Raw genomic sequence first — 22,746 nt, 5'->3', positions numbered from 1 at the left:
TAGTGAATAGACGTGGTTTCCGATTTGAACATTGTATATGCGTAGCTCTATTCTAACCAGAGTTCATGCAGAGAGAATTCCCTCAACAGTCTTCTCAACATCCTCAATCATTTTCTCCTTTGAGCGACTCGAGTCTAGGACAATCACATCGCTTTCCGATAGACCCGGGCTTTCCAATGTGTTAAGCTGAGAGTCCACCATTGTAGCTCGCATGTAGTGGGCTTCTACCTTCGAACGAGCGGCTACTCGCTCCTTGAGTTGCTCCCCGTCACGGATCGAAAGAAGCACGAATGTGACACTGACAGGGAAATCAAACAAATCCGAAAGGCGTCGCAGCTCATCGCGGTAAGCCGTGCGCAATGCAGAACAGGTCACTGCCACGGCGGGCACGGTCGAGTGCTGCAACCGATCCATGACTGCACCGCGAATATGTGCTAGCCAATCCCACCGATCCTGATCCTCTAGAGGAGTCCCGTTTGCCATCTTGGCACGCGCCGCTGGGGAATGCAGGTCGTCGCCCTCGATAACGGGGATATTAAACCGTTGCGCCAAAGCCTGGGCGGCAGTACTCTTACCGCAGCCGCAAGGACCAGTCAGCACAACAACCTCCCGGGGTGTTTCTGGAGCCGACTTTGCCCATTGGGTGCGGAAATATGACAGAAATCGATCGACCAGCTCGAGGGTAAGCCCTCTGGCCTGACGCAACGCCGAAGCAGCCGCTTGGGCGTTCTTAGTGTCGTAGAGAAGAACCCGGCTAGGCGTCTCCTTGTCATACTTGCTGGCGAAGAACTCCACCAACTTGATAGGTGAATTGATGCTGGGATCTGGATTCGATTGCCGAAGACGATGGACCCAGTCGCGAGGAGACAGTGCTTCAAACTTCAAACCAGCCTGGCGGAGGAGCGGAAGGAGGTCTAGCCCCCAGTGATTGAGATTCGGATTAGTGACATTGAGTACATCCCCTGCCACCGGCGCAAGAGTCAAGTCAATAACACTTGCTGCCAACACATCCACGGGTGTCCACGAGAGAATATCATCTAGTTGTGGGAGAGCTCCGATCGTTTCCGCACTTTGGAAGATCATAGGGATTGCTTCGGTGGCATTCCAGATGCCATGAACAGAGTCCGCGATGATTTGCCCCGATCGCAAAACGCGAGCCGTCATGCCCGTTGACTGAGCTGCACGGTTGACGATATGCTCCGTGACGAGCTTAGACTGAGCGTAACCCATTCCCTGTGCGTAAGAGAGCGATTCGGGCAGGGCTTCTGGAACCCAATTGCCTGGAGTTCGGGCCACAGTGCTTACGGATGAGCAGAATGAGAAGCGCGCCGGCTTGGGGCTGCGCACATTGAGGCAGAGATCCAGTAAGTGCCGAGTGCCTGCTATGCAGCTCGCCTCAAAGCTTTCCAGGGACCAGTTGAAATTGACAGACCATGCGCAATGCATGACAGCCGTTACTGAATTCACCAACTGCTCATAAGTCGCTCCGTCAAGAGCTAGAGTTGGGTCTGAGAGGTCTGAAGGCAGAGCGACTATCTTGTGCTCAGCGGCATGAGCTTGAGCGAGAGACAGTCCCCGCGCTCGTAGTGACTGACGAACTCGCTTTAGAGCTGAGTAGCGAGATTCAGCACGGACTAAGCAATAGATGGTGTGGACATCCTTGCGTTCGGCTAGCTGAGCAATGACATGCGCGCCCAGTGAGCCTGTGGCCCCTGTCACAACAACATGTTCAGCCTCGGCTTCCCTCAAAACAGGAGTGTGAATTTTGAAGTCGGTACTGTATTTCTCGATTAAGCTTTGCATGCGTTCTTCGACCGGAATCTCAGCTTTGGGCTCTTGGCCCAGACGCAAACGAGTGATTTCATCGGCCATGGCTTTGAGGGAAGGATTCTCGAATACAAAGTTTTGAGATAACTTCTGTTGCCCAAGATCGAGCATTCTCATGATAGCGCTGCGTAGTCGAATGGACTGCAGACTGTCCACGCCCAAGCTGAACAAGTCGGTCTGTTCTTCAAGTATGGAAGAATCGATAGACGGTGCAACTGCGAGCAGCTGCTCCCGAAGAAATGCGAGAAGATCGGCCCCTTCAAGAACCTGGTCCCCTGTAGCCTCCTCGGTATCGTAAATTTCGTTGATCTGATCCTGATAGTCTCGGTAAAAGGCTGAGCGAATAACTGTGCCCTTATCCGTTTTCCGAAATTCTGCGTCCGGTGGCAGCACCTTGACCATGTCCCGCGAGATGTAGGCGTAGGCCGGGGACTCTGCATTGCACCGCTCAATGGCAGGGTACACAGCCTCGATGAGCTCCTCTGCGGTTCTACAAGGAGAACTTCCCGCGGGTATCAAGAATAGACCCAGACGAGGCTTATTTGCTCCGAACGCAATGGCCTCAGCTACATTGGGGTCGTTGCGTGCAACACCCTCGATCACAAGGGGATTGGCCTTTTCGCCATTTTCCAACACCAGTGTGTCGTCCAGACGGGCGTAGTACCTCCAGGCGTTAGGAGTTGTCGGATGTTTCTCGAAGAGGTCTTTCGTAGCATATGAATTGTCCGGTCGGTTGCTGGCTACTTTAGACGGCCAGCCTTCGAGGACACAAAGTTCGTAAATGCCAGGCATCTGCTCCTCCCAACGAACATATGGCAATAAGCTTGAACCAGGGCGGACAAAGTCCCAGTCCAGGTCATCACGTTCGCGGAAGGAGGTCATCAACTGGCCCGTCTCGGTGGTACCGTAATGGGACACGAGGCGAACTCCATTCTGTACCAGCTTGTCACCGATAGGCTTCGGACAAGCCGAACCGCCAAACATCACCAGCTCTAGCCGAGCCATCACTTGAAGACCCTCAGGTGACTCCGATAACAGTTTCAGAGCGTATGGGACGGCGTAAAGGACCTGGATTTCTTGGTGCTCCTGGAGGGTTGTGAGAAGATGAGTGGCGGTCAAGGGAAGCTCGGCGTTGTAAAGATATATGAGTTTCTGTGAGTGGACTGCACGGAACAAGCAACTAATTCCATGAGCGTGGAAGAGGGGCAGGGTGATGAATCCGCATAAGCCGAAGTTATTGGCGTAGTTCTTGAGAGCACCGGCATGCGTCTGGTATATGGGTTTGGGATGTCCTGTTGAGCCACTGGAATGGATGATCCAACAAACATGCTTATTCTCGATTTGCCCATCCAAATGAGCTGATGGTAGCGCCACTGTTCCTGTGGTAGTGTTGTCATAGTCTTCACGGCTCAGTAATTGCTGAAGGCTGATGCCCGTTCTTTGTGCCACTTTATCACCCATGGCGAGGAAGGTGGTGTGGGCGACGAGATATGAGGCCTTGGTGTTTTCGGCGAGGCTGACGTAGGCATCTTCGGCAATGCGAGTGGATAGCAGGAGCACCGTATGTCCTAGTCTTGAAAGAGCGAGCAATGTAATCAAGTACTCAAAATCCGAGGGGCCCAACAAGCCGACCACCTGAACTGGGTCTTCGGACGAACATCGCTGGGGAATGGTCTTGGCATAATGAACTGCTGCTGTTTCGACAAAGGTATTAAGCTAATGAATCAGGTGTTAGCGATTGAGAAGCTATTCACGGGTTAACGTGCGGTTCACCTGTTGGGGGCTATAGTAGACGTAGTTGGTGCCAGATGACGGATAGGCGACAATAGGCTCATGACCAAGACGTCCTTTTGCTCTTGTCTGAAGTAGATGATTTATTGTGTCGAATTCCTCTTCCAAGCTATCTAGCTCATTGACAGAGGTGGCTGGCGAAGCAACGCTCACGGGAGTCAGACTGGTTGGAGGTGAAGGAGTTGGCGTTGGCACCACAGACTGTAATACTGCAGATGCCATGATGAGTGCTTGGTTTACAACAAAAATGACAGAAATGGAGTGAGGCAAGAGGTACGTTTATTCTTCTATCTTATGCCGTTGTCCTGGTACCTGGATGGCCGCAGGACTTTGGCCGGATTCTGTCGGTCGGCCATTTTCCGGACCGATTGCATCAGAGGATCAATTCGGAGATGTACCCCGCGGTCGTAGCATCCAAGGCTGAGGTGGAGACATTGCAGTCATGGGATGTGAGCAAGTGGATTCGAATGAGGAGGGAGGGGTTGGAGGAAAACCAACAACCGAGGCGTGGGGAAATCCGCTGCTTTTCCGCCATGGTTTCCGCAAAGTGCCGCCGCGCTGCTGCCGCTGCCGCTCTCTCCCTGGGCTGGTATGTCACGTGGTGTCCGTGGATCAGCTCAGTCAATTTGTGCATGGATATGTCCTAGCCTAGTCATTACACACTTGATACAACAACTATCTACAGTCGATAGCTTAGCACGGCATTAGCAAGATGGACAAGCGATACGACGTATGGAGTCCATGTACTCTCTGTTCAAGTGTTTATGATTTTTGGAAAGCAGGTGCATCCTATGCTCTACTAGTAAGTGAGCATCTATGCTAGGATACTTCTGTATGTAGTGTATACTATTTTCGAGTCCGTACGAGGAAATTTGATGTTGAGAATATAGGTATGATGTTCAAGAACACGTACCAGTATAGATAACCCAAGTCAGGAAAACACCCCAGACTTATCCATACAAGCTATACTACGCTGTCAATTCTATTGCCAATGACAAGCATCGCTACTGCCATTTATGTCGAGTAGTTGACTCTAGCCACTCATTCGTACCCGTATCGGCCCTCTTACACTCTGCCTGTTCTATGATAAAAGCTTGTATCTCCGACGCTTAAGCAACTGATACACTCAGCAGAGCTGAGCAGTCTGTGACAGGATGTCTTACGATGACGAGCCCTTCGATGACTGCGACGAGCCGTGCTATGATGACCAGTACTATGATGAGCCAGATTGCGGCGACCCATACTATGATGAGCCAGATTACAGTGATCCATACTACGATGGGCCGGATTACAGTGACGCTTACTACGATGGGCCGGATTATGGCGACCCTTACTATGAAGGGCCATATTCCAATGACGAGCACTACGATGAGCCAGATTGTGAAGACCCATACTATGAAGAACCAGCTTATGATCCATCCAACTACCACCCATTTTATGGAGAAGAGTACTATGATCGACCGCCTTCTGGAGATCAGTACTGTCATGAGCCGTGTCCTGATGACCGATACTTCGATGAGCCATCTTTCGAGTATCAGTACTCGGAAGAGCCACCCTTCGATGATCGGTCCTTCGATGATCGGTCCTTCGATGATCGGTCCTTCGATGATCGGTCCTTCGATGAGCCACCCTCTAATGATCAATACTCAGATCAACCTTCCTTCGATGACGACGAATTCGATGACGACAAGCTTGATGGCGAAGACTTCGACGGCCCCCCTCACAATAATCAGCGGTACGAAGAACCTCCGCTCAATGGGCCTTGCTCAGCTGGGCCACCGCCCCACCGCCAAAGCTACGCTTCCACTTACTCAAGGAGTCGCGAGCCGCCTGTGAATGTCACACGTGTGAATCAGGTGACTGTCAACGTTCAGCATTTCCACAACCTGTCTGTTCACGTACACCCTGTCGCAAACACGACCTTTGCTGCCAGAACACCAGACTCTGAAAATCAGCACCCCGGCAATCAGCACCCCGGGAATCAACAACCCAAGAATCAGCGCCCCAAGAACCACCCCAAGGGCCAGTTCTCTCGTGAGCAGTACCGCAAGAAGCGACCATCCACCAGGCAACCTGTCCAGAAACTGCTCTGCGACGGAAATTCGGTTGAGAAAAGGTCCTCTGATAAGATGTCCTCTGATAAGATGTCCTCTGACAAGATGTTCTACGACAAGACGTCCTCTGACACGATGTCCTCCGACAAGATGTCTTCTGAAAATATGTCCTCTGAAAAAGCGTCTTCTGACAAGATGTCCTCTGAAAGAATGCGCTCAGACGACGCAATCACCGATAACATGCCCTCCCACGAGAAGTCCAATGAAGCAGCTTTGGACGAAAAGGCCACCGATAAACAAGCCTCGAGCCCCTCCTCTGCTTCTACCCATCCTTCTTCCTCCGACTCATCTCCAATGTCTCTCCAGTCCAGTCGAGGTAGCCCTCCTTCAAATCCGGAAACAGATACTTTACTAATACAGCAAGCAGACCCCATCTCTCAGTTCCGCACTGATATTCTCGACTGGTCTCTACGTAACAAAATATCATCCGAGACTTTCGCCCGACTGTGTGATATCCTTCGTGTCGTCGACAGCCCTGAAACCAAATCACTGCCGAACAGAGCGGATATCTTCATGAAGAAGGAGGATAAAAGAATGAGATCGGACAGTCGGGGTAGCCAGTCGTCTGCTGAGTTGAAGTGATTGTATGGAAGGCAGGGGATTTGCATGTGATATTGCGCGGACGAACAGGCGCACGGCGTATGAGGATGAAGGGGGCTTTACTAAGCATGTTTTATCTACTAATATCGCCTGATATTGCTCGATTATTCAGTCAAGCTCAATAGCTTAATAGTGTCAAAATTTTAATAAAGACTAATCCCTTCCCTACGGAACTTGTCTCGTAGAACTGTACTTTATGAAGCATTTACACTTTACCCTGCAAAGCAATAGCTTTTCTTAACCTGTCAATTCCACCGACAAACAACCAGAATAGCTAGCAACCGCAGTACACGACTATGAAAGTACCTCCATCCATCAAAACAAAGTCTATCAAGCACGAACCAAGACCAAAATCAAACATTAAACTTCACCAAATTCTCCTCCGCAGCCTCCAGCGCAGCCCGACGCACCGCATCCTCCCCGACCTCCCCAAAGATATCACACCCCCACCTAGCGGGGAAATTAAACCTCTTCCCCTTTTCGAGCGCATCCAGCCTCCGCATCACCTCCTCCCCCAGCCGTCTGACGTGAAGATTCGCCCGGATCCGCGCGGGGGTGACACTCTTCGACAGCACGACCGTGCCGCGCTGCACGCCCCAGCTCAGCAACACCGGCCCGGCATCCAACCCGACCTCTTCCGCAACCGCCTGCACGACCGGATCGTCGACGGCGCGGGGCTCCCCGCTCTGGTTGTTGCCCAGCGGCGAGTACGCCTCCACCAGGATGTTCCTCTGCTGGCAGTACTGCAGCAGCTCCGGCTGCTGGAGGTACGGGTGCGCCTCGATCTGGTTCACCGCGGGCACGACCTCCACCTTGCCCAGGAGGTCGTCGAGCCGCGCCGTCGTGAAGTTGGACACCCCGATCGCGCGCACCTTGCCCGTGGCGAGGAGCTTCTCCATTGCTTTGTAGGTGGTTATCGGGTCGGTGGGGGAGAGCTCGAATACTCCGTTTTGGTCCAGGGGGAACCATTTGGGGCTGGGTTTGAAGGCCCTATACTCTCATAATGTCCGTGTGTTAGTGTGGGGCGTTGCTGATTGCGGGAGTGGGGAGGAGGAGGTGAGGGGCTGAGGCCGAGGCCGGGGGACATACACAGGCCAATGCATCAGATACAGGTCCAGATACTCGACGCCCAAGTCCTGCAGGGTCTTGTCGAGCGCGGGCTCGACGTCCTCGGGCGAGTGCTTGGTGTTCCACAGTTTGCCCGTGATGAAGATCTGGTCGCGCGGCACGCCCGCCTTGCGGATGCCGGCGCCCACTTCCGTCTCGTTGCGGTAGATGGCCGCGCAGTCAATGTGGCGGTAGCCCTGCCGCAGGGCGACCTCGACCGCCTGCTCGACTTCCAGGGGCTTGGCTTGCCAGGTGCCGAAGCCGACGGCGGGGATGGCGGCGCCCGTGTTCAGGGTGAAGTGCGTGGGGAGGGACATGGTGACTGGTTGGGGGAGAAGAAGAAAAAAAAAATGCTTGTTGGAGATCGAATTGAGGTGGGGAAGGGGGCCTTGCAATATAACTTTTTGGCTGGAGCGTCGAGTTCACAGAGGTAATGTATGTGCTAGGTAGATAGGTACAGTACCTAGTATACTCACTCCGCAACCGAAAAGAGTAAGTGGGTGGGCGGTCTGCGGTCGGATTTCCGCCCCCCGCAGCCCTAACTGCGACGGAAAAGCGCGCAGCGGAATTCATGGAACGCGGCGAGAGCCAATCCACCATCCCACTCTATGCTTCTTCTCCCCAACTCCTCCCCGCTTTTATTTTCCAAGGTACAGCAGCTAGCCTCCGCTTTGATACTCGGTTCGGTTTCACTGGCAAGGACGTGGGTCTTGCCACTATGGCAATTACGGTAAGTAGCTATGAGATCAGAACAAGCATTGACATCGTAGTCTCTGCTAGGAATACAAGTGTTGTCGTGTTCGGCCTGTTTCGATCAACAGAAGCATATCATGACAGTTCTACTATGCGCACGCTTCTCCTCCTCCAACCCAGCAGGAATACCTCACTTATATGAGACACGACCATTCTCCTTAGCCCATAAGAACAATCGGACCCTATAGCTAATAAGAGTACCGAAAGTACATATTCTCCTTATCCGTCAAATCCACCTGCTCCGCAGCATCATCTAACCGCACTCCCTCAGCAGCCACGACCGTATCCCTACGCTTGTTGAGCCACGCCATGTAAGCCGCAAAGACAAGCAGAAGGACAATCTCCACACAGTACGCCACCAGCATCGTCACAATGCCCGACGTATACGCCGGTGCCTCGTTACTCTTGAAGCTGAACGGACCCACAATGTTGCCCACGCAGTACGCGATAAAGAAAACGGCGTTGACCGTCGACCGTTTCGTTGCGCCCGCCGTGTTGGCCGTGATGAGCGACATGATCATCGCGAACGAGGCGGTGTATGTACTCGTCAACTAGATAGCATTAGCATTAGCATTTTCTTTTTCTTTTTCTTGCGGTATGAAATAGCCATATAATAAATAGCTCACCCAGTAACACACCAGCAACGCCATGGAATGCGTCCTGGATATCGTATGCAGTCCCACTGCCCCTGCCACGGCCGGACACACGTAGAGACAAGCCACGAGGCAGCGTTTCTGGCCGGGCAGCCAGCGCTGGAGATACATCGCGGAGACGTTGGAGACGAGAATGACCATCCCGTACGGGATCTGGAAGAGGGTCGTCACGAGGTTCGAGTACCCGAATCCCTCGATGATCAGGCTACCGAAGTTGCTGGCGGCCCCGTTCACGACCTGGGTGCACACGCCGCAGAGAAAGAACAGCCACGTCTTGGGGTCAGTCAGTGCTTCCCAGATCTGATACCGCTTGATCTCGTGCACAGGCTCCCCCGAATGGGCGGGACCAAGGCGCCTGACCACAACTTGCTTTTCTTCTTCGCTCAGCCACGAACTAAGGAGAGACGCGTGAGCGTGAAGAAACAACCGTGCATCGGTGCAAAACAGACTCACGCATCATACGGCCCGTCTGCCAGCGTGAACATCATGAAGGCTCCCCATCCCACCGAGACTGCGCCAAGAATGATGAACTGGTACTGCCAGGACGCGAGAGAGCCGTGGATATGCCCGATCAGGAACGCTAACAGACCACCAAAGGAGTTGGCTACGCCCAGAAAGGTCGACCACCACCCGATCCTAATGGGCTGCTCTTCGATCGTATACCAAGTAGCCGTGATCAGAAGGTAGGCCGGAGTGGAGCACGATTCCAAGCCTCCGAGCAGGAACCGCAGGGCCAAAAAGCTCTGGAACCCATGGCATGCTGCGAGAGCCATTGTGATCCCACCCCAAATGATCATATTCGCTGCCAGCCATTTCGGCACTGAAAGCTTCTGCATCACCAGACTCGATGGAGATTCGAACTGTGGGTTTGCATCATGTCAGCAACCCAGCCATGTGCCTAGGCAGAAACTTGAGATGATTGACATACCGCTAAGTATCCGAAATAGAACATACTCGCTGCCATTCTTCAAGTCAGTATGGATGAAGTGGCTAGAGAGGTGATCAACTTACCTAGCCAGCTATACTCATCTCCCTTCAGGTGCAGATCTTCTTTCAACCCGAAGACAGCTGCATATCCCAGCATGGCCTTGTCTATGTACGTGATCAGGTAAGTGATGCAGATGAAGGGAATCACGAAGCAATCGATCTTCCGCACCACCCTCGCCCGTACTACTGGGTCGATGGAGTTGGGGTCTCGATGCTCTTTTGATATATCCGGTTTGCCCTTCTGGATAGGTGGATTGGCAATATCCTCGACATGGTCTGCAAGGCTCTTGGACATGGTGCCCGACTATCTTCAGCGTCGGTTTGAATGGCAGATTGAGCAGAAAAGGGCAGTAGTAAAATTCCCGCGTATAGGATAACCCCATTGACCAGAGTGACTGGAGCATAGGACGCTTGAGACCCCAAGCAACCCAAGGGCTGCTCTTGGATATGACGCACGGATCCTACCGTCACTCTCCCCCGTGGGGCAGGCTCCCCGTGGGGATACGGTCGAAGCTCATGCCCATGCGGAAATCGAGTCACTTGAGCGACTACTGAAGTCTAACCTGATCCAAGCTTCAAAGCTTAGGGAGCATTCCCGCGTGGAGAAGAACCCGACGCGCCGGATACGCGTCGGAAACTCCGCGGAAAATGAGCGGAGATGGAGATGGAGGGGTAAGTTGGGCGGGGCAAATATCTGATCCGGGTTTCGGTGCCGACCTTGCCTCTATGCACTCGTGACAGGACTCTCTAGCTCAGATCGACAGATATGATGGCATTCAGATAGATGATGTCCATCCCACATGGGGTGTGGTACCCGTGCCATTGAGCTGGGTCTAAGCATATTTTCTTGCTCATATCGGGTGCAATACATTGCTCAGTCTCAAAACTTGTTGGCAGTGACATATCCGCTGAACTAAGGATGAACTCCACTAGATTTAAACTTTTCGTATTGAATGATGACCAGCGGAGAGCGGAGATGGACGAACCCAAGATGCCAATGTCCCGCGTCTGGGGTTTCCCCCGCATGCGCCGCTAAGCGAATTGCGAGTCCCGCATTTCCCCGGGTTGTTGTCTGATGCGGCACTCATCAGAACCGGGGTAAATGTGTCCTTATACTACCCAAAATAAGGTATATAAGCCCTAGTCCATTGAGTCGGTGCCTGTGTAAATGCCCTTCTGCTGTGACCAAGGCCGGCATGTTTTTCTATCTATATATTTCTTTCATCGATTGACCCGACTACTTGTGCTCATTGCTCTCGCGTGATTCTTTGCATTCCCAGTCATTCCATCTGGTTTGTGGAGGCTCAAAACTTCCATACCTTCTTGAACCAGCAACATGGCGGATGTCGACAAAGCATCATCATTCCATGTAGAATCGACCACGAAACCGTACGATGACCGGGTATCAGAGTCCTTCGAAGGACTATCGGCCGAAGAGACACAGGCACTAGAGAAAAAATGTTTGATTGCACCATTGACCTTCCTTCTCATGCTGGAGTCTGGACAAGCTAATGCCCGCACAGTGGTCCGGAAGATTGATCTCCACCTGATTTCATCACTATTCCTCTTGTTCATCTTCAACATCCTCGATCGCTCGAACATTGCCAATGCCCGTCTCGGGGGGATGCAGGAGGACCTCCATCTGTCGGATACCCAATATCAGACAGCAGTGGCCATTATGGTAAGCCGCACTCGAATGTGTCAACCTTGCATGTCAATATGCTCATAAAATCCTCGCCATAGTTCGTCGGGTATCTGCTGGGCCAGGTCCCGAGTAACATTCTCCTCACCCGCCTGCAGCCCTCGCGGTACATTCCGACGGCAATTTTCATCTGGGGCGGCATCTCGCTCTGCACAGCCGCCACCAAGAACTTTGCCGGGATTATGTGTGTGCGAGTCTTTCTCGGGTTCGCCGAATCGCCGTTCTTCTCCGGAGCATTGTATGAATCCTGTCCATGACAGCTTTGTTGTAGTGTGGCTGACCCCTCTGCATAGACTTCTGATTAGTTCCTGGTACAAGCCGTCGGAGATCGCCGTGCGGGTAGCGTTGGTGTATTGCGGAAACACGGTGGCCAACGGGTTTGGCGGCCTGCTTGCCGCGGGTATCATGGATGGGCTGAATGGAAAAGGCGGTCTCGCTGGCTGGAGGTGAGTGATTGTCCGGTTGCCCTCTAAGATAAAGCGAGGCAATGACATACGACGATGCTAATAAAAGCAACATAGATGGCTCTTCATCATCGAAGGCGCGGGCACGATGGTAGCCGGTCTACTGGCGGTGGTGCTTCTGCCCGACTTCCCACGCTCGGGGCAGCGCAAGTGGCTGAACGAGCAGGAGCAGCGGTTCGCCGAATGGCGCCTGGCGCGCGCGGCCAACGATGAGGTCGATGAGAACGGGTCCGTCAAGGAGGGCTTGAGAGATGCCCTCACCGACCCCAAGGCATGGATGCTGATCTCGATCCAAATCTGCCAACTCACCTCCCAAAGCTGGACTTACTTCTTCCCCGTACGTCAGGATCCAACCCCCCCCCCCCCCCCCCCCGAACAATCAGACTCTAACGGATTGCTGCAGACCATCGTCAAGACCCTCGGGTTCGACAACACAATCACCCTCCTCATCACGGCTCCCGTGTACGTCTTCGGGTTCTTCACGGCGCTGGGAAACTCCTTGATCGCGAACCGCACCAACCACCGCGCGATCCTGATCATCTGGCCCCTGTGCGTGGACATCGTGGGCAACATCATGGTCATCTCGTCGCGCGCCACGGCGGTGCGGTACGTCGGGATGTTCCTGATGTGCGCCGGGTCGTACTCGGCGTTCAACGTCGTGCAGGCGTGGATCGCGAGTACGATCCCCCGCACGCGGACCAAGCGCGCCATCGTGTACGCGCTGGTGAACCTGTTCGGCAACTCGTCCAACATCTACGGCTCCTACTTCTTCCCCACCTCGGACGGGCCCCAGTATCGGCCCGGTGGGATCACGCTTTCGTCCTTCGCCGCGGCGGGGATTGTGTTGACGTCGTTGTTGGCCGGCTACCTCCATCTCCTCAATAAAAGGGCCAACAAGGCCGAGGAGCGGGACGGTCAACAGCGCTATAGGTATATCTGGTAGATAGCGAGAGGAAACTGAGGAAAAGTGAATCGCTTTGCCATGAGCATTGTGAATTCGTCTTGGAGAGTCCCAACAAGTGATAACATACGAATATTGCCTCTCATCTACCTTCACTGTGTAATGAGCACGCGCTCTCTTCATTTCATGTGGAATCGAACACACTAGACCCTGCGCCAAGATGCGAACTCACTTCGTGTGATCGTCCTATCGTAACATCGATCCGCATCAGTGGAGTTTGGTCAATGGCTTCTCCGCCTTATCTTAGTTATAGTTATAGGCGACTCGACCCCAAGTGACAAGCGGTTATCCGAGCATAGTAGCTGAGAAAATCTCTCTCGGGCGCAGCAGAAGGCTAGGAACAGCAGAGTTTTTTCTGAAGCACAGAGCATTCAGATCAGAAGATCGACAAGAGGTGCGCGCAGCTTGTCCCAGGTGCTTACAAGTAGCGAAATCGGCTGTGCTCTTTCTATCAACCTCTCGAACACGCGATCAGTGCACAGCACGTCCAGTGCAGTATATGCTTGACCGACAGCAGACTTCATGGCCGTACCCATCAGCAGTAGGACCTGAAGCAGGAACGAGATCATGTAGCAAGTACCATCGTCAAATCACACTCCCGAGTCGGATGGATACCTTAGCTGCAACCGGGGCCGAAGTAAGTACGGTCACGGGTCGCCTCCGAAGCTACCAGATTCCCCGGGCGGGACGGACTAACTTACAGGCCCAGCATAATTAGTCATCGCCTGCATTAGTTAACTTAGTAGTTAGACTCATGATCATCACTCATGCCACGATTTGCCCGAGCCTCAATCCATCACAGAGCCACAAACCAGAAGGAAGATTGCAGGAGACATCGCTAAGGAACCGATACCCGCCACTCATCTTAATCAAATTACTCAACCAGTCAACCGTACACTCATCACCACCCTCCAATAACAGAGAAAAGCCCCACCGGAACTCCATCCAAGCACATGAGTGTAATCTTTTCCCGCGCGGCAAGTTAGCATCGCACCGTAGCCGAGCAGGTTACCAGTTACCCTGACAGTGTTCGAGAAACCTTGAGTGGTCTATCATATCAGAATTGTCCATCCGGCATCGAGAACGAACCCGACCCGAAACATCAGCCAAGCTGGATATTCTCGGCGGACCCCAAAACACCAAGCCCGCATATACCCGACTCGACAATTCACCTCTCGCTTCGGGACTCGCTCGGGGAATGTGCCATGCCCCGGCCACCGTGGACCACCTCCGGATTGGGAAGCTAAGTCAATCAGTCGGGTCGGCAGGAGATCCGCCGAACTGGAAGGTTGCCTAGCACTCCAGGCTGCAAGTACCATACCAACCAACACAATACACTACGGTTGGTCTATCGTATCGTACAAGCGTAATCGGTACAACGAACGAAACAGACGTTCACAATTGTTAGGCTGCAAGAAAAACACTTAGTTACTGCAAAGCATAAATACTGAGGTGATGATACAAGTCAATGGATACTTGAGTCATGGCCCCGGAATTGAGTTTCTGGGCTGCGACGCTCCGTCCTGTTGGGTTGAATTGACGGGAATTCTCCTCGTGGGGATGGATGGGTTCAACTAACAAAATGGGGAAAAGAAACTTTATGCAACGGGCGGAACGGGCGGTCTGTGTATGTGTGAGTGTGACACTGACCGCTCCCGGTTGTCAAGTGCTGTACATCACGTCATGACTTTCTTTGTTGAAGACATTTTTTGGAGGAAGAAGAAAAAGTCTAAGAAACTCTAGATATTCCCATTACCCAATAGTACGGAGCTGAAGTGACATGGAGTTATTAAAGAAGAAAAAAAGATACCGTTCATTGATGCATGCCTTGCATATTGCATCTTCATCATATGAGAAAAAAATCAATCGCAATCTAAATAATAACATGACACAAAAAACACTCGAGACAAAGAATCGGTCTGCTTTCTGGTTCTTTAAGTGCCCAAGACAAGCGACAACGATGGATATCAGTAGTCCAAACCCGTAAAGCCGTAAAAATATGGTGGTAGGTGTGGGGGAAAGATGAAAAAGATGTCTAACATCAATGTACTTGATCAATCAAACATGATGTATGAGAAAATGGGGAATGAGAAGATAAAGAAAGAACCCAGCCCAGATGCCAGGTTCCTTGTTTTTGATTGGTTGTAGGCGTCCCGTTTACTCAACAGCGGAGGCGTTCTCGCTGTGGAGGACAGGGTTGACCTTGGGGTTCCACTTGAACTTGAACTCCTGGCCCAATTCCTTGCGGACGGCGGCCTTGACAGCCTCGAGCACGTTGGGGAAGACACCGAAGTTGGCCGGGTTGTTGTCGTCGTTGTCACCGCCCTGGAAGACACCGGTGCGGACCAAGCAGGTGTTCCAGCCGTGCATGTTACCACCGCAGATGTCGGAGGCCGGGTTGTCACCGACCATGTAGATGTTCTCGGGCAGCTTGTTCTCGTTGTGGATCTCCTCCATCCACGACTTGAGAACCTCATCGGCGTAGGTGTAGGTGGCGCGCTCGGGCTTACCGTAGACAACACGCTCGAGGTCGACACCAGTGAGAGCCTTGTACTGGGCCTCAATGGAGATACGGAAAAGACCCTGGGTGAGACGGGGGGGACCCTTGTGGTCGGTGGGCATGAGCAAGTCACCCTGCGAGAAGTAGATGGGGATGCGGGAAGCGACAGGGTCCTTGGCGCGGGTCAGGAGCTTTCCATCCTCGGCCAGCAAGAGATCCATGATGAGCTGCATGTCGGTCTGGTAGTCGCGAGAGTCGGCAAAGACCAGGATAGCGTCGAACTTGACCTGGGAGAAGTCGCGGGGCTTGGCCTCGGCCTTCTCCTCCTCGGAGAGGGTGCTCCAGGGAGAGACGGTGGGGTCCCAGGCCTGGATATCCTTGGGGTGGATGACGTTCTTGAAGCCGTAGTTCTCAGCGACCTCACGGATCTTCTGACCCTCACCACCGAGAACCAGGACAGTCTCGTAGTACTCAGCCAATGCCTGCATTGGGGTGTGGGACTGGATGAACTGGTCGGTGGAGATGGGGCAGTCGAGGACCTCGGTGAGCTGCGCGCAACGCGCCTCCTCGGTCTTACCACCACCGTTGGTCAGGAGGATGTAGGGAATCTTGATGCCCAGCTCGTTGTCGCCGTTCAGCATCTTGAGGGCCTCCTTGGCCTGGGGGATGGCGTGGTTACCGTGAGCCAAGACACCGTCAATGTCGAAGGCGAAGGCCATGTTCTTGGCGGCGGCGACCTTCTCCTTGGACATGTCCTGGACCTGGGAGGCCAGGATATCCCGGGAGACATCTCTCGTGACAACGGAGGACAACCGCGAGACACGGGGAGATCTGGGGATAGGCAGGGAGGTGCCGAAGGAGTTGCGAGAGGCACGACGGTCCCGGGAAGAGGGAGCAAAGCTCAGGTTGTGCATGAACTGAGCAGCATCACTGATGGAGCTGCGGGTAGCGGGGACCTCGACGGTGTTGCCGGAGAGATCACCGGGAATGGGGAGGGAACCGCGAGACTCGCGGTGGGTAGGGGCAGGAGCAGTAGGGTCAACCCCTTCAGCGTCTTCGATGCGAGGCATGATGATGGATAAGTTTTTTGACTGGTTAAGAGGCGGAGGAATTGAGTTTCGAGGTTGAAGAACCAAAGAGCACCACCAGGGAGACTGAGGAGGGAGAGAGAGTTTAAAGCGTACACCGGAAAGGTGATGGAATGATGATAAGAGACGGGGGGGATGATATCACTCCTATTATAAGATGAAAACCAGGAAATGAACCGAAGAGCTCTTCACCTGGAAGGAAGTGGTAGTGATGGAAGAAGAAGATGAGAATGGATAGAAGGATGACGGAAGGAAAGAAGAAAAAGAGGAGGGCGGAGCTGGGATCATATATAACAAGCTTTGAAGAGCGATAGTGGCGGACCAGCCGAAGTCATTGAACTAGAAATGGGGGATGTTTCTGATGGATGGTTCAACACATTACTGAGGGTGTTACTGCTGGGATGGTACGGCGTACTGCAGTCGATACGTAGGAGGAATGATAGTGGAGTCGATGGTGGTGGTGCTGGTGGTGGTGATGGGGTGCATGTTGCTGCTGCTGCTGCTGCTGCTGCTACTGCTGCTACTGCTGCTACGGCGGGTTTACTGCCCTCCATCCGCCATCCGCAGTTGCTCGAATCCACAATCCGGGCTCCACCGGGGCGTATCATCATCCCTAGGAATTATCGTCATCACTCACACATGGATGGTGATTAGTGGTGATAGGGAGGAGCGGGGCCAGCGGAGTCGGTAGGGAATCGACCATTGGTGAGCAGAGCAGTGGAGTCTTGGAAAGATCCATGGTAATCTTTCCACTCAAATACCACCCGGACCCTGTTCGGTACCATACCGCCCAGCGTGTCATCCCCCCTGACAGGCCAGAAATCAGAAGTACCGAGTCGTAATAGGAGGTAATATACGGTATCAGAATGAGGGATTTTGCTCCACCCTCATCACCGCCGCGACACATCTGCAAGTCTGCAACAAGTCTGCAGTTCCCTTAAGGCTATCACTGACCATCATTGCCATCACCACCACAACCACCACTACCACCACCACCACTACCACACCACCTTCGACGGGCGGGGCGGAACAGGGCTATCCTGTGGCATCACCGCCAATAACTAATTTCCACTGCAGGACGAACCCCCTAGATGCCTAAGACTAGTTCAGCAAAAGGGGGGGGCAGAGGATCCTCTTTCCGACCGGCATGAAGCCACAATGCATGGCCAGTGGACAGGAGGGGGCAGAACAGACCCAGCAGGTGTCTTGGACGGGGGATAATTGGGTCAAGGTCAATACCCTCAGCCATGGGTGAGTCTGAGATCGGTGGAGCCGATGACGATCGAGCGGGCAGTAGCGGGTCTCAAAACGCTCGCGCCGTTTCGCTCTGAATTATGAGCCGGTGATGTCATGGGTTTTGGATTGGGATTGGCCTGAAAATACGCAGTGGGGAGGGGAGGGGGGCAGGCAGGAGGAAGACGAGAAGAGGAGGAAGAGGAGGGGAGCCCGAGGGTTTCATGACGGGTTTTCACTGCAATGCCGTCATGTTGCCGGGTGAAGCTCGCTCCGGGAAGGGAAACTAGAGAGGATACTAGGTAGGAAGAGCTTCGGTGGAGGAGCTACCTACCTAGTACTCATGGTACTCATAGTATCCATCTAAGCTTGCTATGAATCTACGGCTATGAGCTCACAATTAATGCCATTGCCCTTGATCCTCGATGCTAGAAGCTTCAGAAAACTCCATCGAACAATGTAGAACTCATCTGGACTCAGTAGAACAGCTCAGAAAAAAAGTTAATGTCATCGGTGAGAGCCAATTGCAAAGTGACTACCACGCCTCGCAGCATCATCCATCACCACCACTACCACCACTACCACAACCCCTCTTTAAACGCCCTCCCCCACTTCTATTCTTCCTGTTCTACTCACCACAAACCACCACCATTATTATTTGTACCTTTCCTCCCACAACTCTCAACTGAAGCCGGTCCTTCTTCCTTTTCCTCCCATTAACTTTCCTCCCAACAACAACAACAACCACCCCCACATCCACCACAAATCACCATCATGTCTTCCGGCAAAACTTTCACTCTCAGCAACGGCGTCAAGATCCCCGCCGTGGGTTTCGGTACCTTCGCCAGCGAGGGATCCAAGGGTGAGACCTACGACGCCGTCACTGCCGCTCTCAACATCGGCTACCGTCACCTCGACTGCGCCTGGTTCTACCTGAACGAGGACGAGGTTGGCCAGGCGGTCAAGGACTTCCTCAAGAAGAACCCCTCCGTCAAGCGCGAGGACATCTTCATCTGCACCAAGGTCTGGAACCACCTGCACCGCCCCGAGGATGTCGAGTGGTCGGTCAACAACTCCCTGGAGAAGCTCCAGCTCGACTACATCGACCTGTTCCTGGTTCACTGGCCCATTGCCGCCGAGAAGGAGACTCAGGAGAAGCCCAAGATCGGCCCTGACGGAAAGGTACGCCCCCCATCCCTTGACCCCTGGCAGCCAGCAACCAGCATCCCAGCTAACCAAGCCTTCCAGTACGTCATCCTCAAGGACCTGACTGAGAACCCCGAGCCCACCTGGCGGGCGATGGAGAAGATCTACAAGGAGGGCAAGGTCAAGGCGATCGGAGTTTCCAACTGGACCATCGAGGGCCTGGAGAAGCTGCTCAAGTACGCCGAGGTCAAGCCTCACGTCAACCAGATCGAGATCCACCCCTTCCTGCCCAACGAGGAGCTGGTCCGGTACTGCTTCGACCACGACATCCTGCCCGAGGCCTACTCGCCCCTGGGCTCGCAGAACCAGGTCCCCACGACGGGCGAGCGCGTCAGCGAGAACAAGACCCTGAACGAGATCGCCCAGAAGGGCAACAACACGCTGGCGCAGGTGCTGATCGCCTGGGGTATCCGCCGCGGCTACGTCGTCCTGCCCAAGAGCTCCAACCCCGCCCGCATCGAGTCTAACTTCAAGAGCATCGAGCTGTCGGACGAGGACTTCGAGGCGGTCAACGCGGTCGCCAAGGGCCGGCACTTCCGCTTCGTCAACATGAAGGATACCTTCGGTTACGACGTGTGGCCCGAGGAGACGGCCAAGAACCTGTCCGCTTAAGGAAGAAGGAAACCCCAAGCGTTAATGATTTATGCGGGACATAAAAAATGACGGAATGAGATAATCTTCTTATCAGCTAGACAATACAGAATCATGACCATGACCCTTCAAACATTTTTGGACCAAGATTTAATTATTGTAACCCGTACGGAGTACAAAGTAAACGATTGTCTCCGTAATCAACCAGCAAGACAACGCAACAGCCCCCGAAAATCATCAAACCTTCCAAGGTTGTAACGAATTAGTCCAAGACAGCTAAGTTAGTTAACTAATCCCTGCCCCCGAAGAGAACCTACGAAAACTAAAACCTCACCATCCGCCAATAACCTTGAACACGAGTTGCAACCTAAAGTCCACACAGAGCACGGCCGTACGGAGTACAGGAAGAGTAATGCAATGCGACATCCGACACACGCAGACCAAACCAAAAAGCTCGAGCTCGGAGGACAGTCCTCCATGCAGAACGGGGGGAGAAAAACTAACCTCTGCGGGATGACGTCGGTTTGCTGTCAATCATCGACCACTCGAAAAAAAAAAAAAAAGGGTTGCGAACTTGTGTAACAAACAGTAATTTGGTACCTTACCAGGATTTGATTATTACTCGTACAACTACGGAGAAATAACTAGTAAGGCTGTGAAGAAAATCTTTCTTGGGTGGTGCTTGGTGGTTTAAGCCTTTGTCGAGTTTTTCTTGATTCTATGTACTCCGTACAGTGGTGGTTGTAGCATGGAAAAAGCAAAAGTAGCAACGAAACAGCACCCGCACCAGCAAGCAACAGCAACAGCAACAGCAACGTCAACGTCAACACCCGATCGAGGGGGGGTAAAAGAGTGTGAGCCCCTCACTAAACCCAAGCCAGCCTAGCACACCAGCCCTCCCAGAACCGGACAGGTAGTAAGGTGATTTACCGGAAAAACCCGGGCAAACATCTGAACTTCTCTTGGTGGTGGCCCGGTGGACAAATCCGGCAAAGCCCTAACCACTCCACTAACCACTGCACCAACCACCGAGCCTCTGCTTTCAGCTTAGCACTGCCTGTGCCTGCTGGCACTGCAACTGCAAAAGTGGATCCCCCGCCGCCCTGCGCCAGGTGCGGCTGCCCTAACCCTATCAATTTTCCCTGGGGGGGATTTGGTGCAGTGGCTTTGGTGGCTTGCAGTTCGGCATTCCAATTAGACCTAAACCAGGGGAACAAACCCATAAAAGGGGGGGCCAGGGAAATTAGTGACGTGGAAGATGTACATTGATTGGAATGAATGGTTTCTGGCAAGGTGGGTGTTTGGATTAGAATTTGTAGAGTGAGGCAGGCAGGCATTTGTGAGGCATTAATGCTACAAATTTCCAGAACATCCAGTCAACAAAGTGGGGAGGGAGTAGGTTGCTTTGCTTTTGATTCGTCGGGAGGGGGTTGATGATTATCTATCTATCGGGGAATTTCAGGTACACCATTTAATGCTTTTTGCTGAATGTTTATTACACTTTTGATCGATTGTCTGCGTGTTTGCTTGCTACAACCGTCAAACCCACCAGAAGTCGGAGTATGGCGAAGTATGCCTGCAAATGGTCCAGTTTCGTCATCTTTCCGAAGATTTGAACTAGAGCCATAGATAGTCCATTTTCCATCGACCGACGATGGAGACCCGAAAACACGGTCAACATGGGCGGTGTTGGTCCGAATCCAACAGTCTCCATACATGAGTATCTCCATCCAACGAGCCAGAGGACCAGAAACCGACCAACCGGGATCTCCGAGTTCCGACACAATATCTCAATCTCAACAACAACCATCCAGCAGATGAGTTCGTTCCCACATTGTAGGCAACCGGTTCTTTCTCTACTGGCCACCAAGTCCTAGTCTACCAATCACGACAGAAGCAATCTCCCGTACCCTCGATGATAATCCCCAAAGATCAAACTAGTACTGCACCCAAGTTCCAACTGAACCCATCCGACTACTTGCAATACCCATTCCGTGTACATTACAGAGATGGTTCCAAGCGAGGGGAGCGGGCGGGGTGAAAGAGGGAAATAAAAACTGGAGATCCTTTTTTTTTCGTTGCGCGATTATTATAATCTTGCTGGAGCCTCAAGATGTATTTTTTTTGGCTCGGCAGTTGCGGTAAATTCTTTTTATCGGCGTTGGTTGTTTCTCTGCTATCGTTTACTCGTACCGTTGCTATGCTTAATGTCTATGTCACACTTTCTGGGTATAGTCATTATGGTTGTTGATGCCAGACCCCATCCCAGGTAGTATATACTTCCTTACCTGGCAAATCGACCCTACCGGGTCACAGTACTCCCCTCCCATTTACCAACCTGGGGAATTGTAGCGATCCCTCTCTCTCCAGGTGCTTTTGCAAATCTCAAGCAGAGAGCTGCATGCACGTAGCCTTACAATCCAGCCCCCTTGCTTCGTGGCTTGACCGGGGGGGGGGTCTTGACAAACCGCATCAGGACCGTTGAAAACAAAACAAAAGTCGACATCTCATTAAAGTTAAGGTGTGCTGTAAGTTAGTCTGTAGCCTGTAGATCGCTAGTTAGCTTTCGCGGAGGTTTTGACTCATGCTGGACACGCAAATGAGGACCAAGGCAATTCTACATTCATACTGTACATGTGCATGCACTGTGTGTCTGGAAAGGGCTGCAGTAGCCGTGCAGGGGATTGTATCATTGTGCAGGGTGTGTCGCATGTGGGTGTTCTTCTTTCTGATATCGGTCTGAGAGGGCTCTGTTGGGTTGAGGGTGAGTGGAGGATTCCTCTGTTTACTCTGCGGCTCATGCCAGTTGAGTATACTCTGAAATCGTTTGTCCCGTCGCGTACAGACTCGATGAGATACATACTATCATTCTTCTTTATCAGTAAGCGTGTCTCCATGGGAAAAGAACGCCGGAACATCCTGACTGCCCTGCTTTGACCTGTAGAGGCAGTTCCTTGTCCAGCGTGCTGGGTGCGCGCTACTTTTATCCCTTCGTCCCTTTTTCCCCTACTTTCTTCGTTCAGTGAAAGGAAAATAGGAGTGTTTCCTGTGCTCAGCTCAGAGAAATGGATGGTTTGCTCCTAGCAGGTCTCATATAAGAACTACTACACCCACACACAAAACAGAGGACGACGAGCCTTGGCCATAGTAATCTTGCCAGTCTAGCTCC

The 22,746-nt window shown here is 52.7% G+C and overlaps 8 protein-coding genes across 8 annotated transcripts; 3 read left to right on the top strand and 5 right to left on the bottom strand.

The window, feature by feature from the left end:
• Positions 1–18: 18 nt before the first annotated feature.
• Positions 19–3,840, bottom strand: BO72DRAFT_508630 (NRPS-like enzyme; the record flags this gene model as incomplete). The annotated part of the gene is made up of 2 exons (XM_040949299.1): positions 19–3,543; positions 3,601–3,840. The coding sequence occupies 2 exons, from the start codon at positions 3,838–3,840 to the stop codon at positions 64–66; spliced, it is 3,720 nt and encodes a 1,239-aa protein (XP_040801815.1). The 3' UTR covers positions 19–63.
• Positions 3,841–4,772: 932 nt separating this feature from the next.
• BO72DRAFT_508628 (uncharacterized protein) lies at positions 4,773–6,314 on the top strand (the record flags this gene model as incomplete). The annotated part of the gene is made up of 1 exon (XM_040949298.1): positions 4,773–6,314. One exon carries the CDS (start codon positions 4,773–4,775, stop codon positions 6,312–6,314), a length of 1,542 nt encoding a protein of 513 aa, XP_040801814.1.
• A 371-nt stretch (positions 6,315–6,685) lies between these two features.
• BO72DRAFT_468145 (alcohol dehydrogenase NADP+-dependent) lies at positions 6,686–7,756 on the bottom strand (the record flags this gene model as incomplete). Its single annotated transcript, XM_040946885.1, has 2 exons — positions 6,686–7,322; positions 7,422–7,756. 2 exons carry the CDS (start codon positions 7,754–7,756, stop codon positions 6,686–6,688), a joined length of 972 nt encoding a protein of 323 aa, XP_040801813.1.
• A 624-nt stretch (positions 7,757–8,380) lies between these two features.
• On the bottom strand, positions 8,381–10,127 carry BO72DRAFT_376754 (MFS general substrate transporter; the record flags this gene model as incomplete). Its single annotated transcript, XM_040941226.1, has 5 exons — positions 8,381–8,743; positions 8,819–9,239; positions 9,299–9,705; positions 9,774–9,798; positions 9,853–10,127. 5 exons carry the CDS (start codon positions 10,125–10,127, stop codon positions 8,381–8,383), a joined length of 1,491 nt encoding a protein of 496 aa, XP_040801812.1.
• An 896-nt stretch (positions 10,128–11,023) lies between these two features.
• On the top strand, positions 11,024–12,941 carry BO72DRAFT_427979 (MFS general substrate transporter; the record flags this gene model as incomplete). Its single annotated transcript, XM_040943008.1, has 6 exons — positions 11,024–11,292; positions 11,356–11,513; positions 11,576–11,772; positions 11,828–11,980; positions 12,056–12,335; positions 12,402–12,941. Exons 1-6 carry the CDS (start codon positions 11,169–11,171, stop codon positions 12,939–12,941), a joined length of 1,452 nt encoding a protein of 483 aa, XP_040801811.1. The 5' UTR covers positions 11,024–11,168.
• Positions 12,942–15,031: 2,090 nt separating this feature from the next.
• Positions 15,032–16,680, bottom strand: BO72DRAFT_96396 (phosphatidyl synthase). The gene has a single exon (XM_040950837.1). It carries the CDS (start codon positions 16,527–16,529, stop codon positions 15,117–15,119), a length of 1,413 nt encoding a protein of 470 aa, XP_040801810.1. The 5' UTR covers positions 16,530–16,680; the 3' UTR covers positions 15,032–15,116.
• Positions 16,681–17,259, bottom strand: BO72DRAFT_96395 (uncharacterized protein). The gene has a single exon (XM_040950836.1). It carries the CDS (start codon positions 17,156–17,158, stop codon positions 16,832–16,834), a length of 327 nt encoding a protein of 108 aa, XP_040801809.1. The 5' UTR covers positions 17,159–17,259; the 3' UTR covers positions 16,681–16,831.
• A 1,268-nt stretch (positions 17,260–18,527) lies between these two features.
• On the top strand, positions 18,528–19,710 carry gldB (putative glycerol dehydrogenase (GldB)). Its single transcript, XM_040944584.1, has 2 exons — positions 18,528–18,962; positions 19,029–19,710. Exons 1-2 carry the CDS (start codon positions 18,555–18,557, stop codon positions 19,596–19,598), a joined length of 978 nt encoding a protein of 325 aa, XP_040801808.1. The 5' UTR covers positions 18,528–18,554; the 3' UTR covers positions 19,599–19,710.
• The last annotated feature ends 3,036 nt before the right edge of the window (positions 19,711–22,746 follow it).

This window comes from Aspergillus fijiensis (genome assembly GCF_003184825.1).
Source record: "Aspergillus fijiensis CBS 313.89 unplaced genomic scaffold BO72scaffold_20, whole genome shotgun sequence".
Taxonomy (NCBI): domain Eukaryota; kingdom Fungi; phylum Ascomycota; class Eurotiomycetes; order Eurotiales; family Aspergillaceae; genus Aspergillus; species Aspergillus fijiensis.
This window is presented reverse-complemented; position numbering and strand designations above follow the sequence as displayed.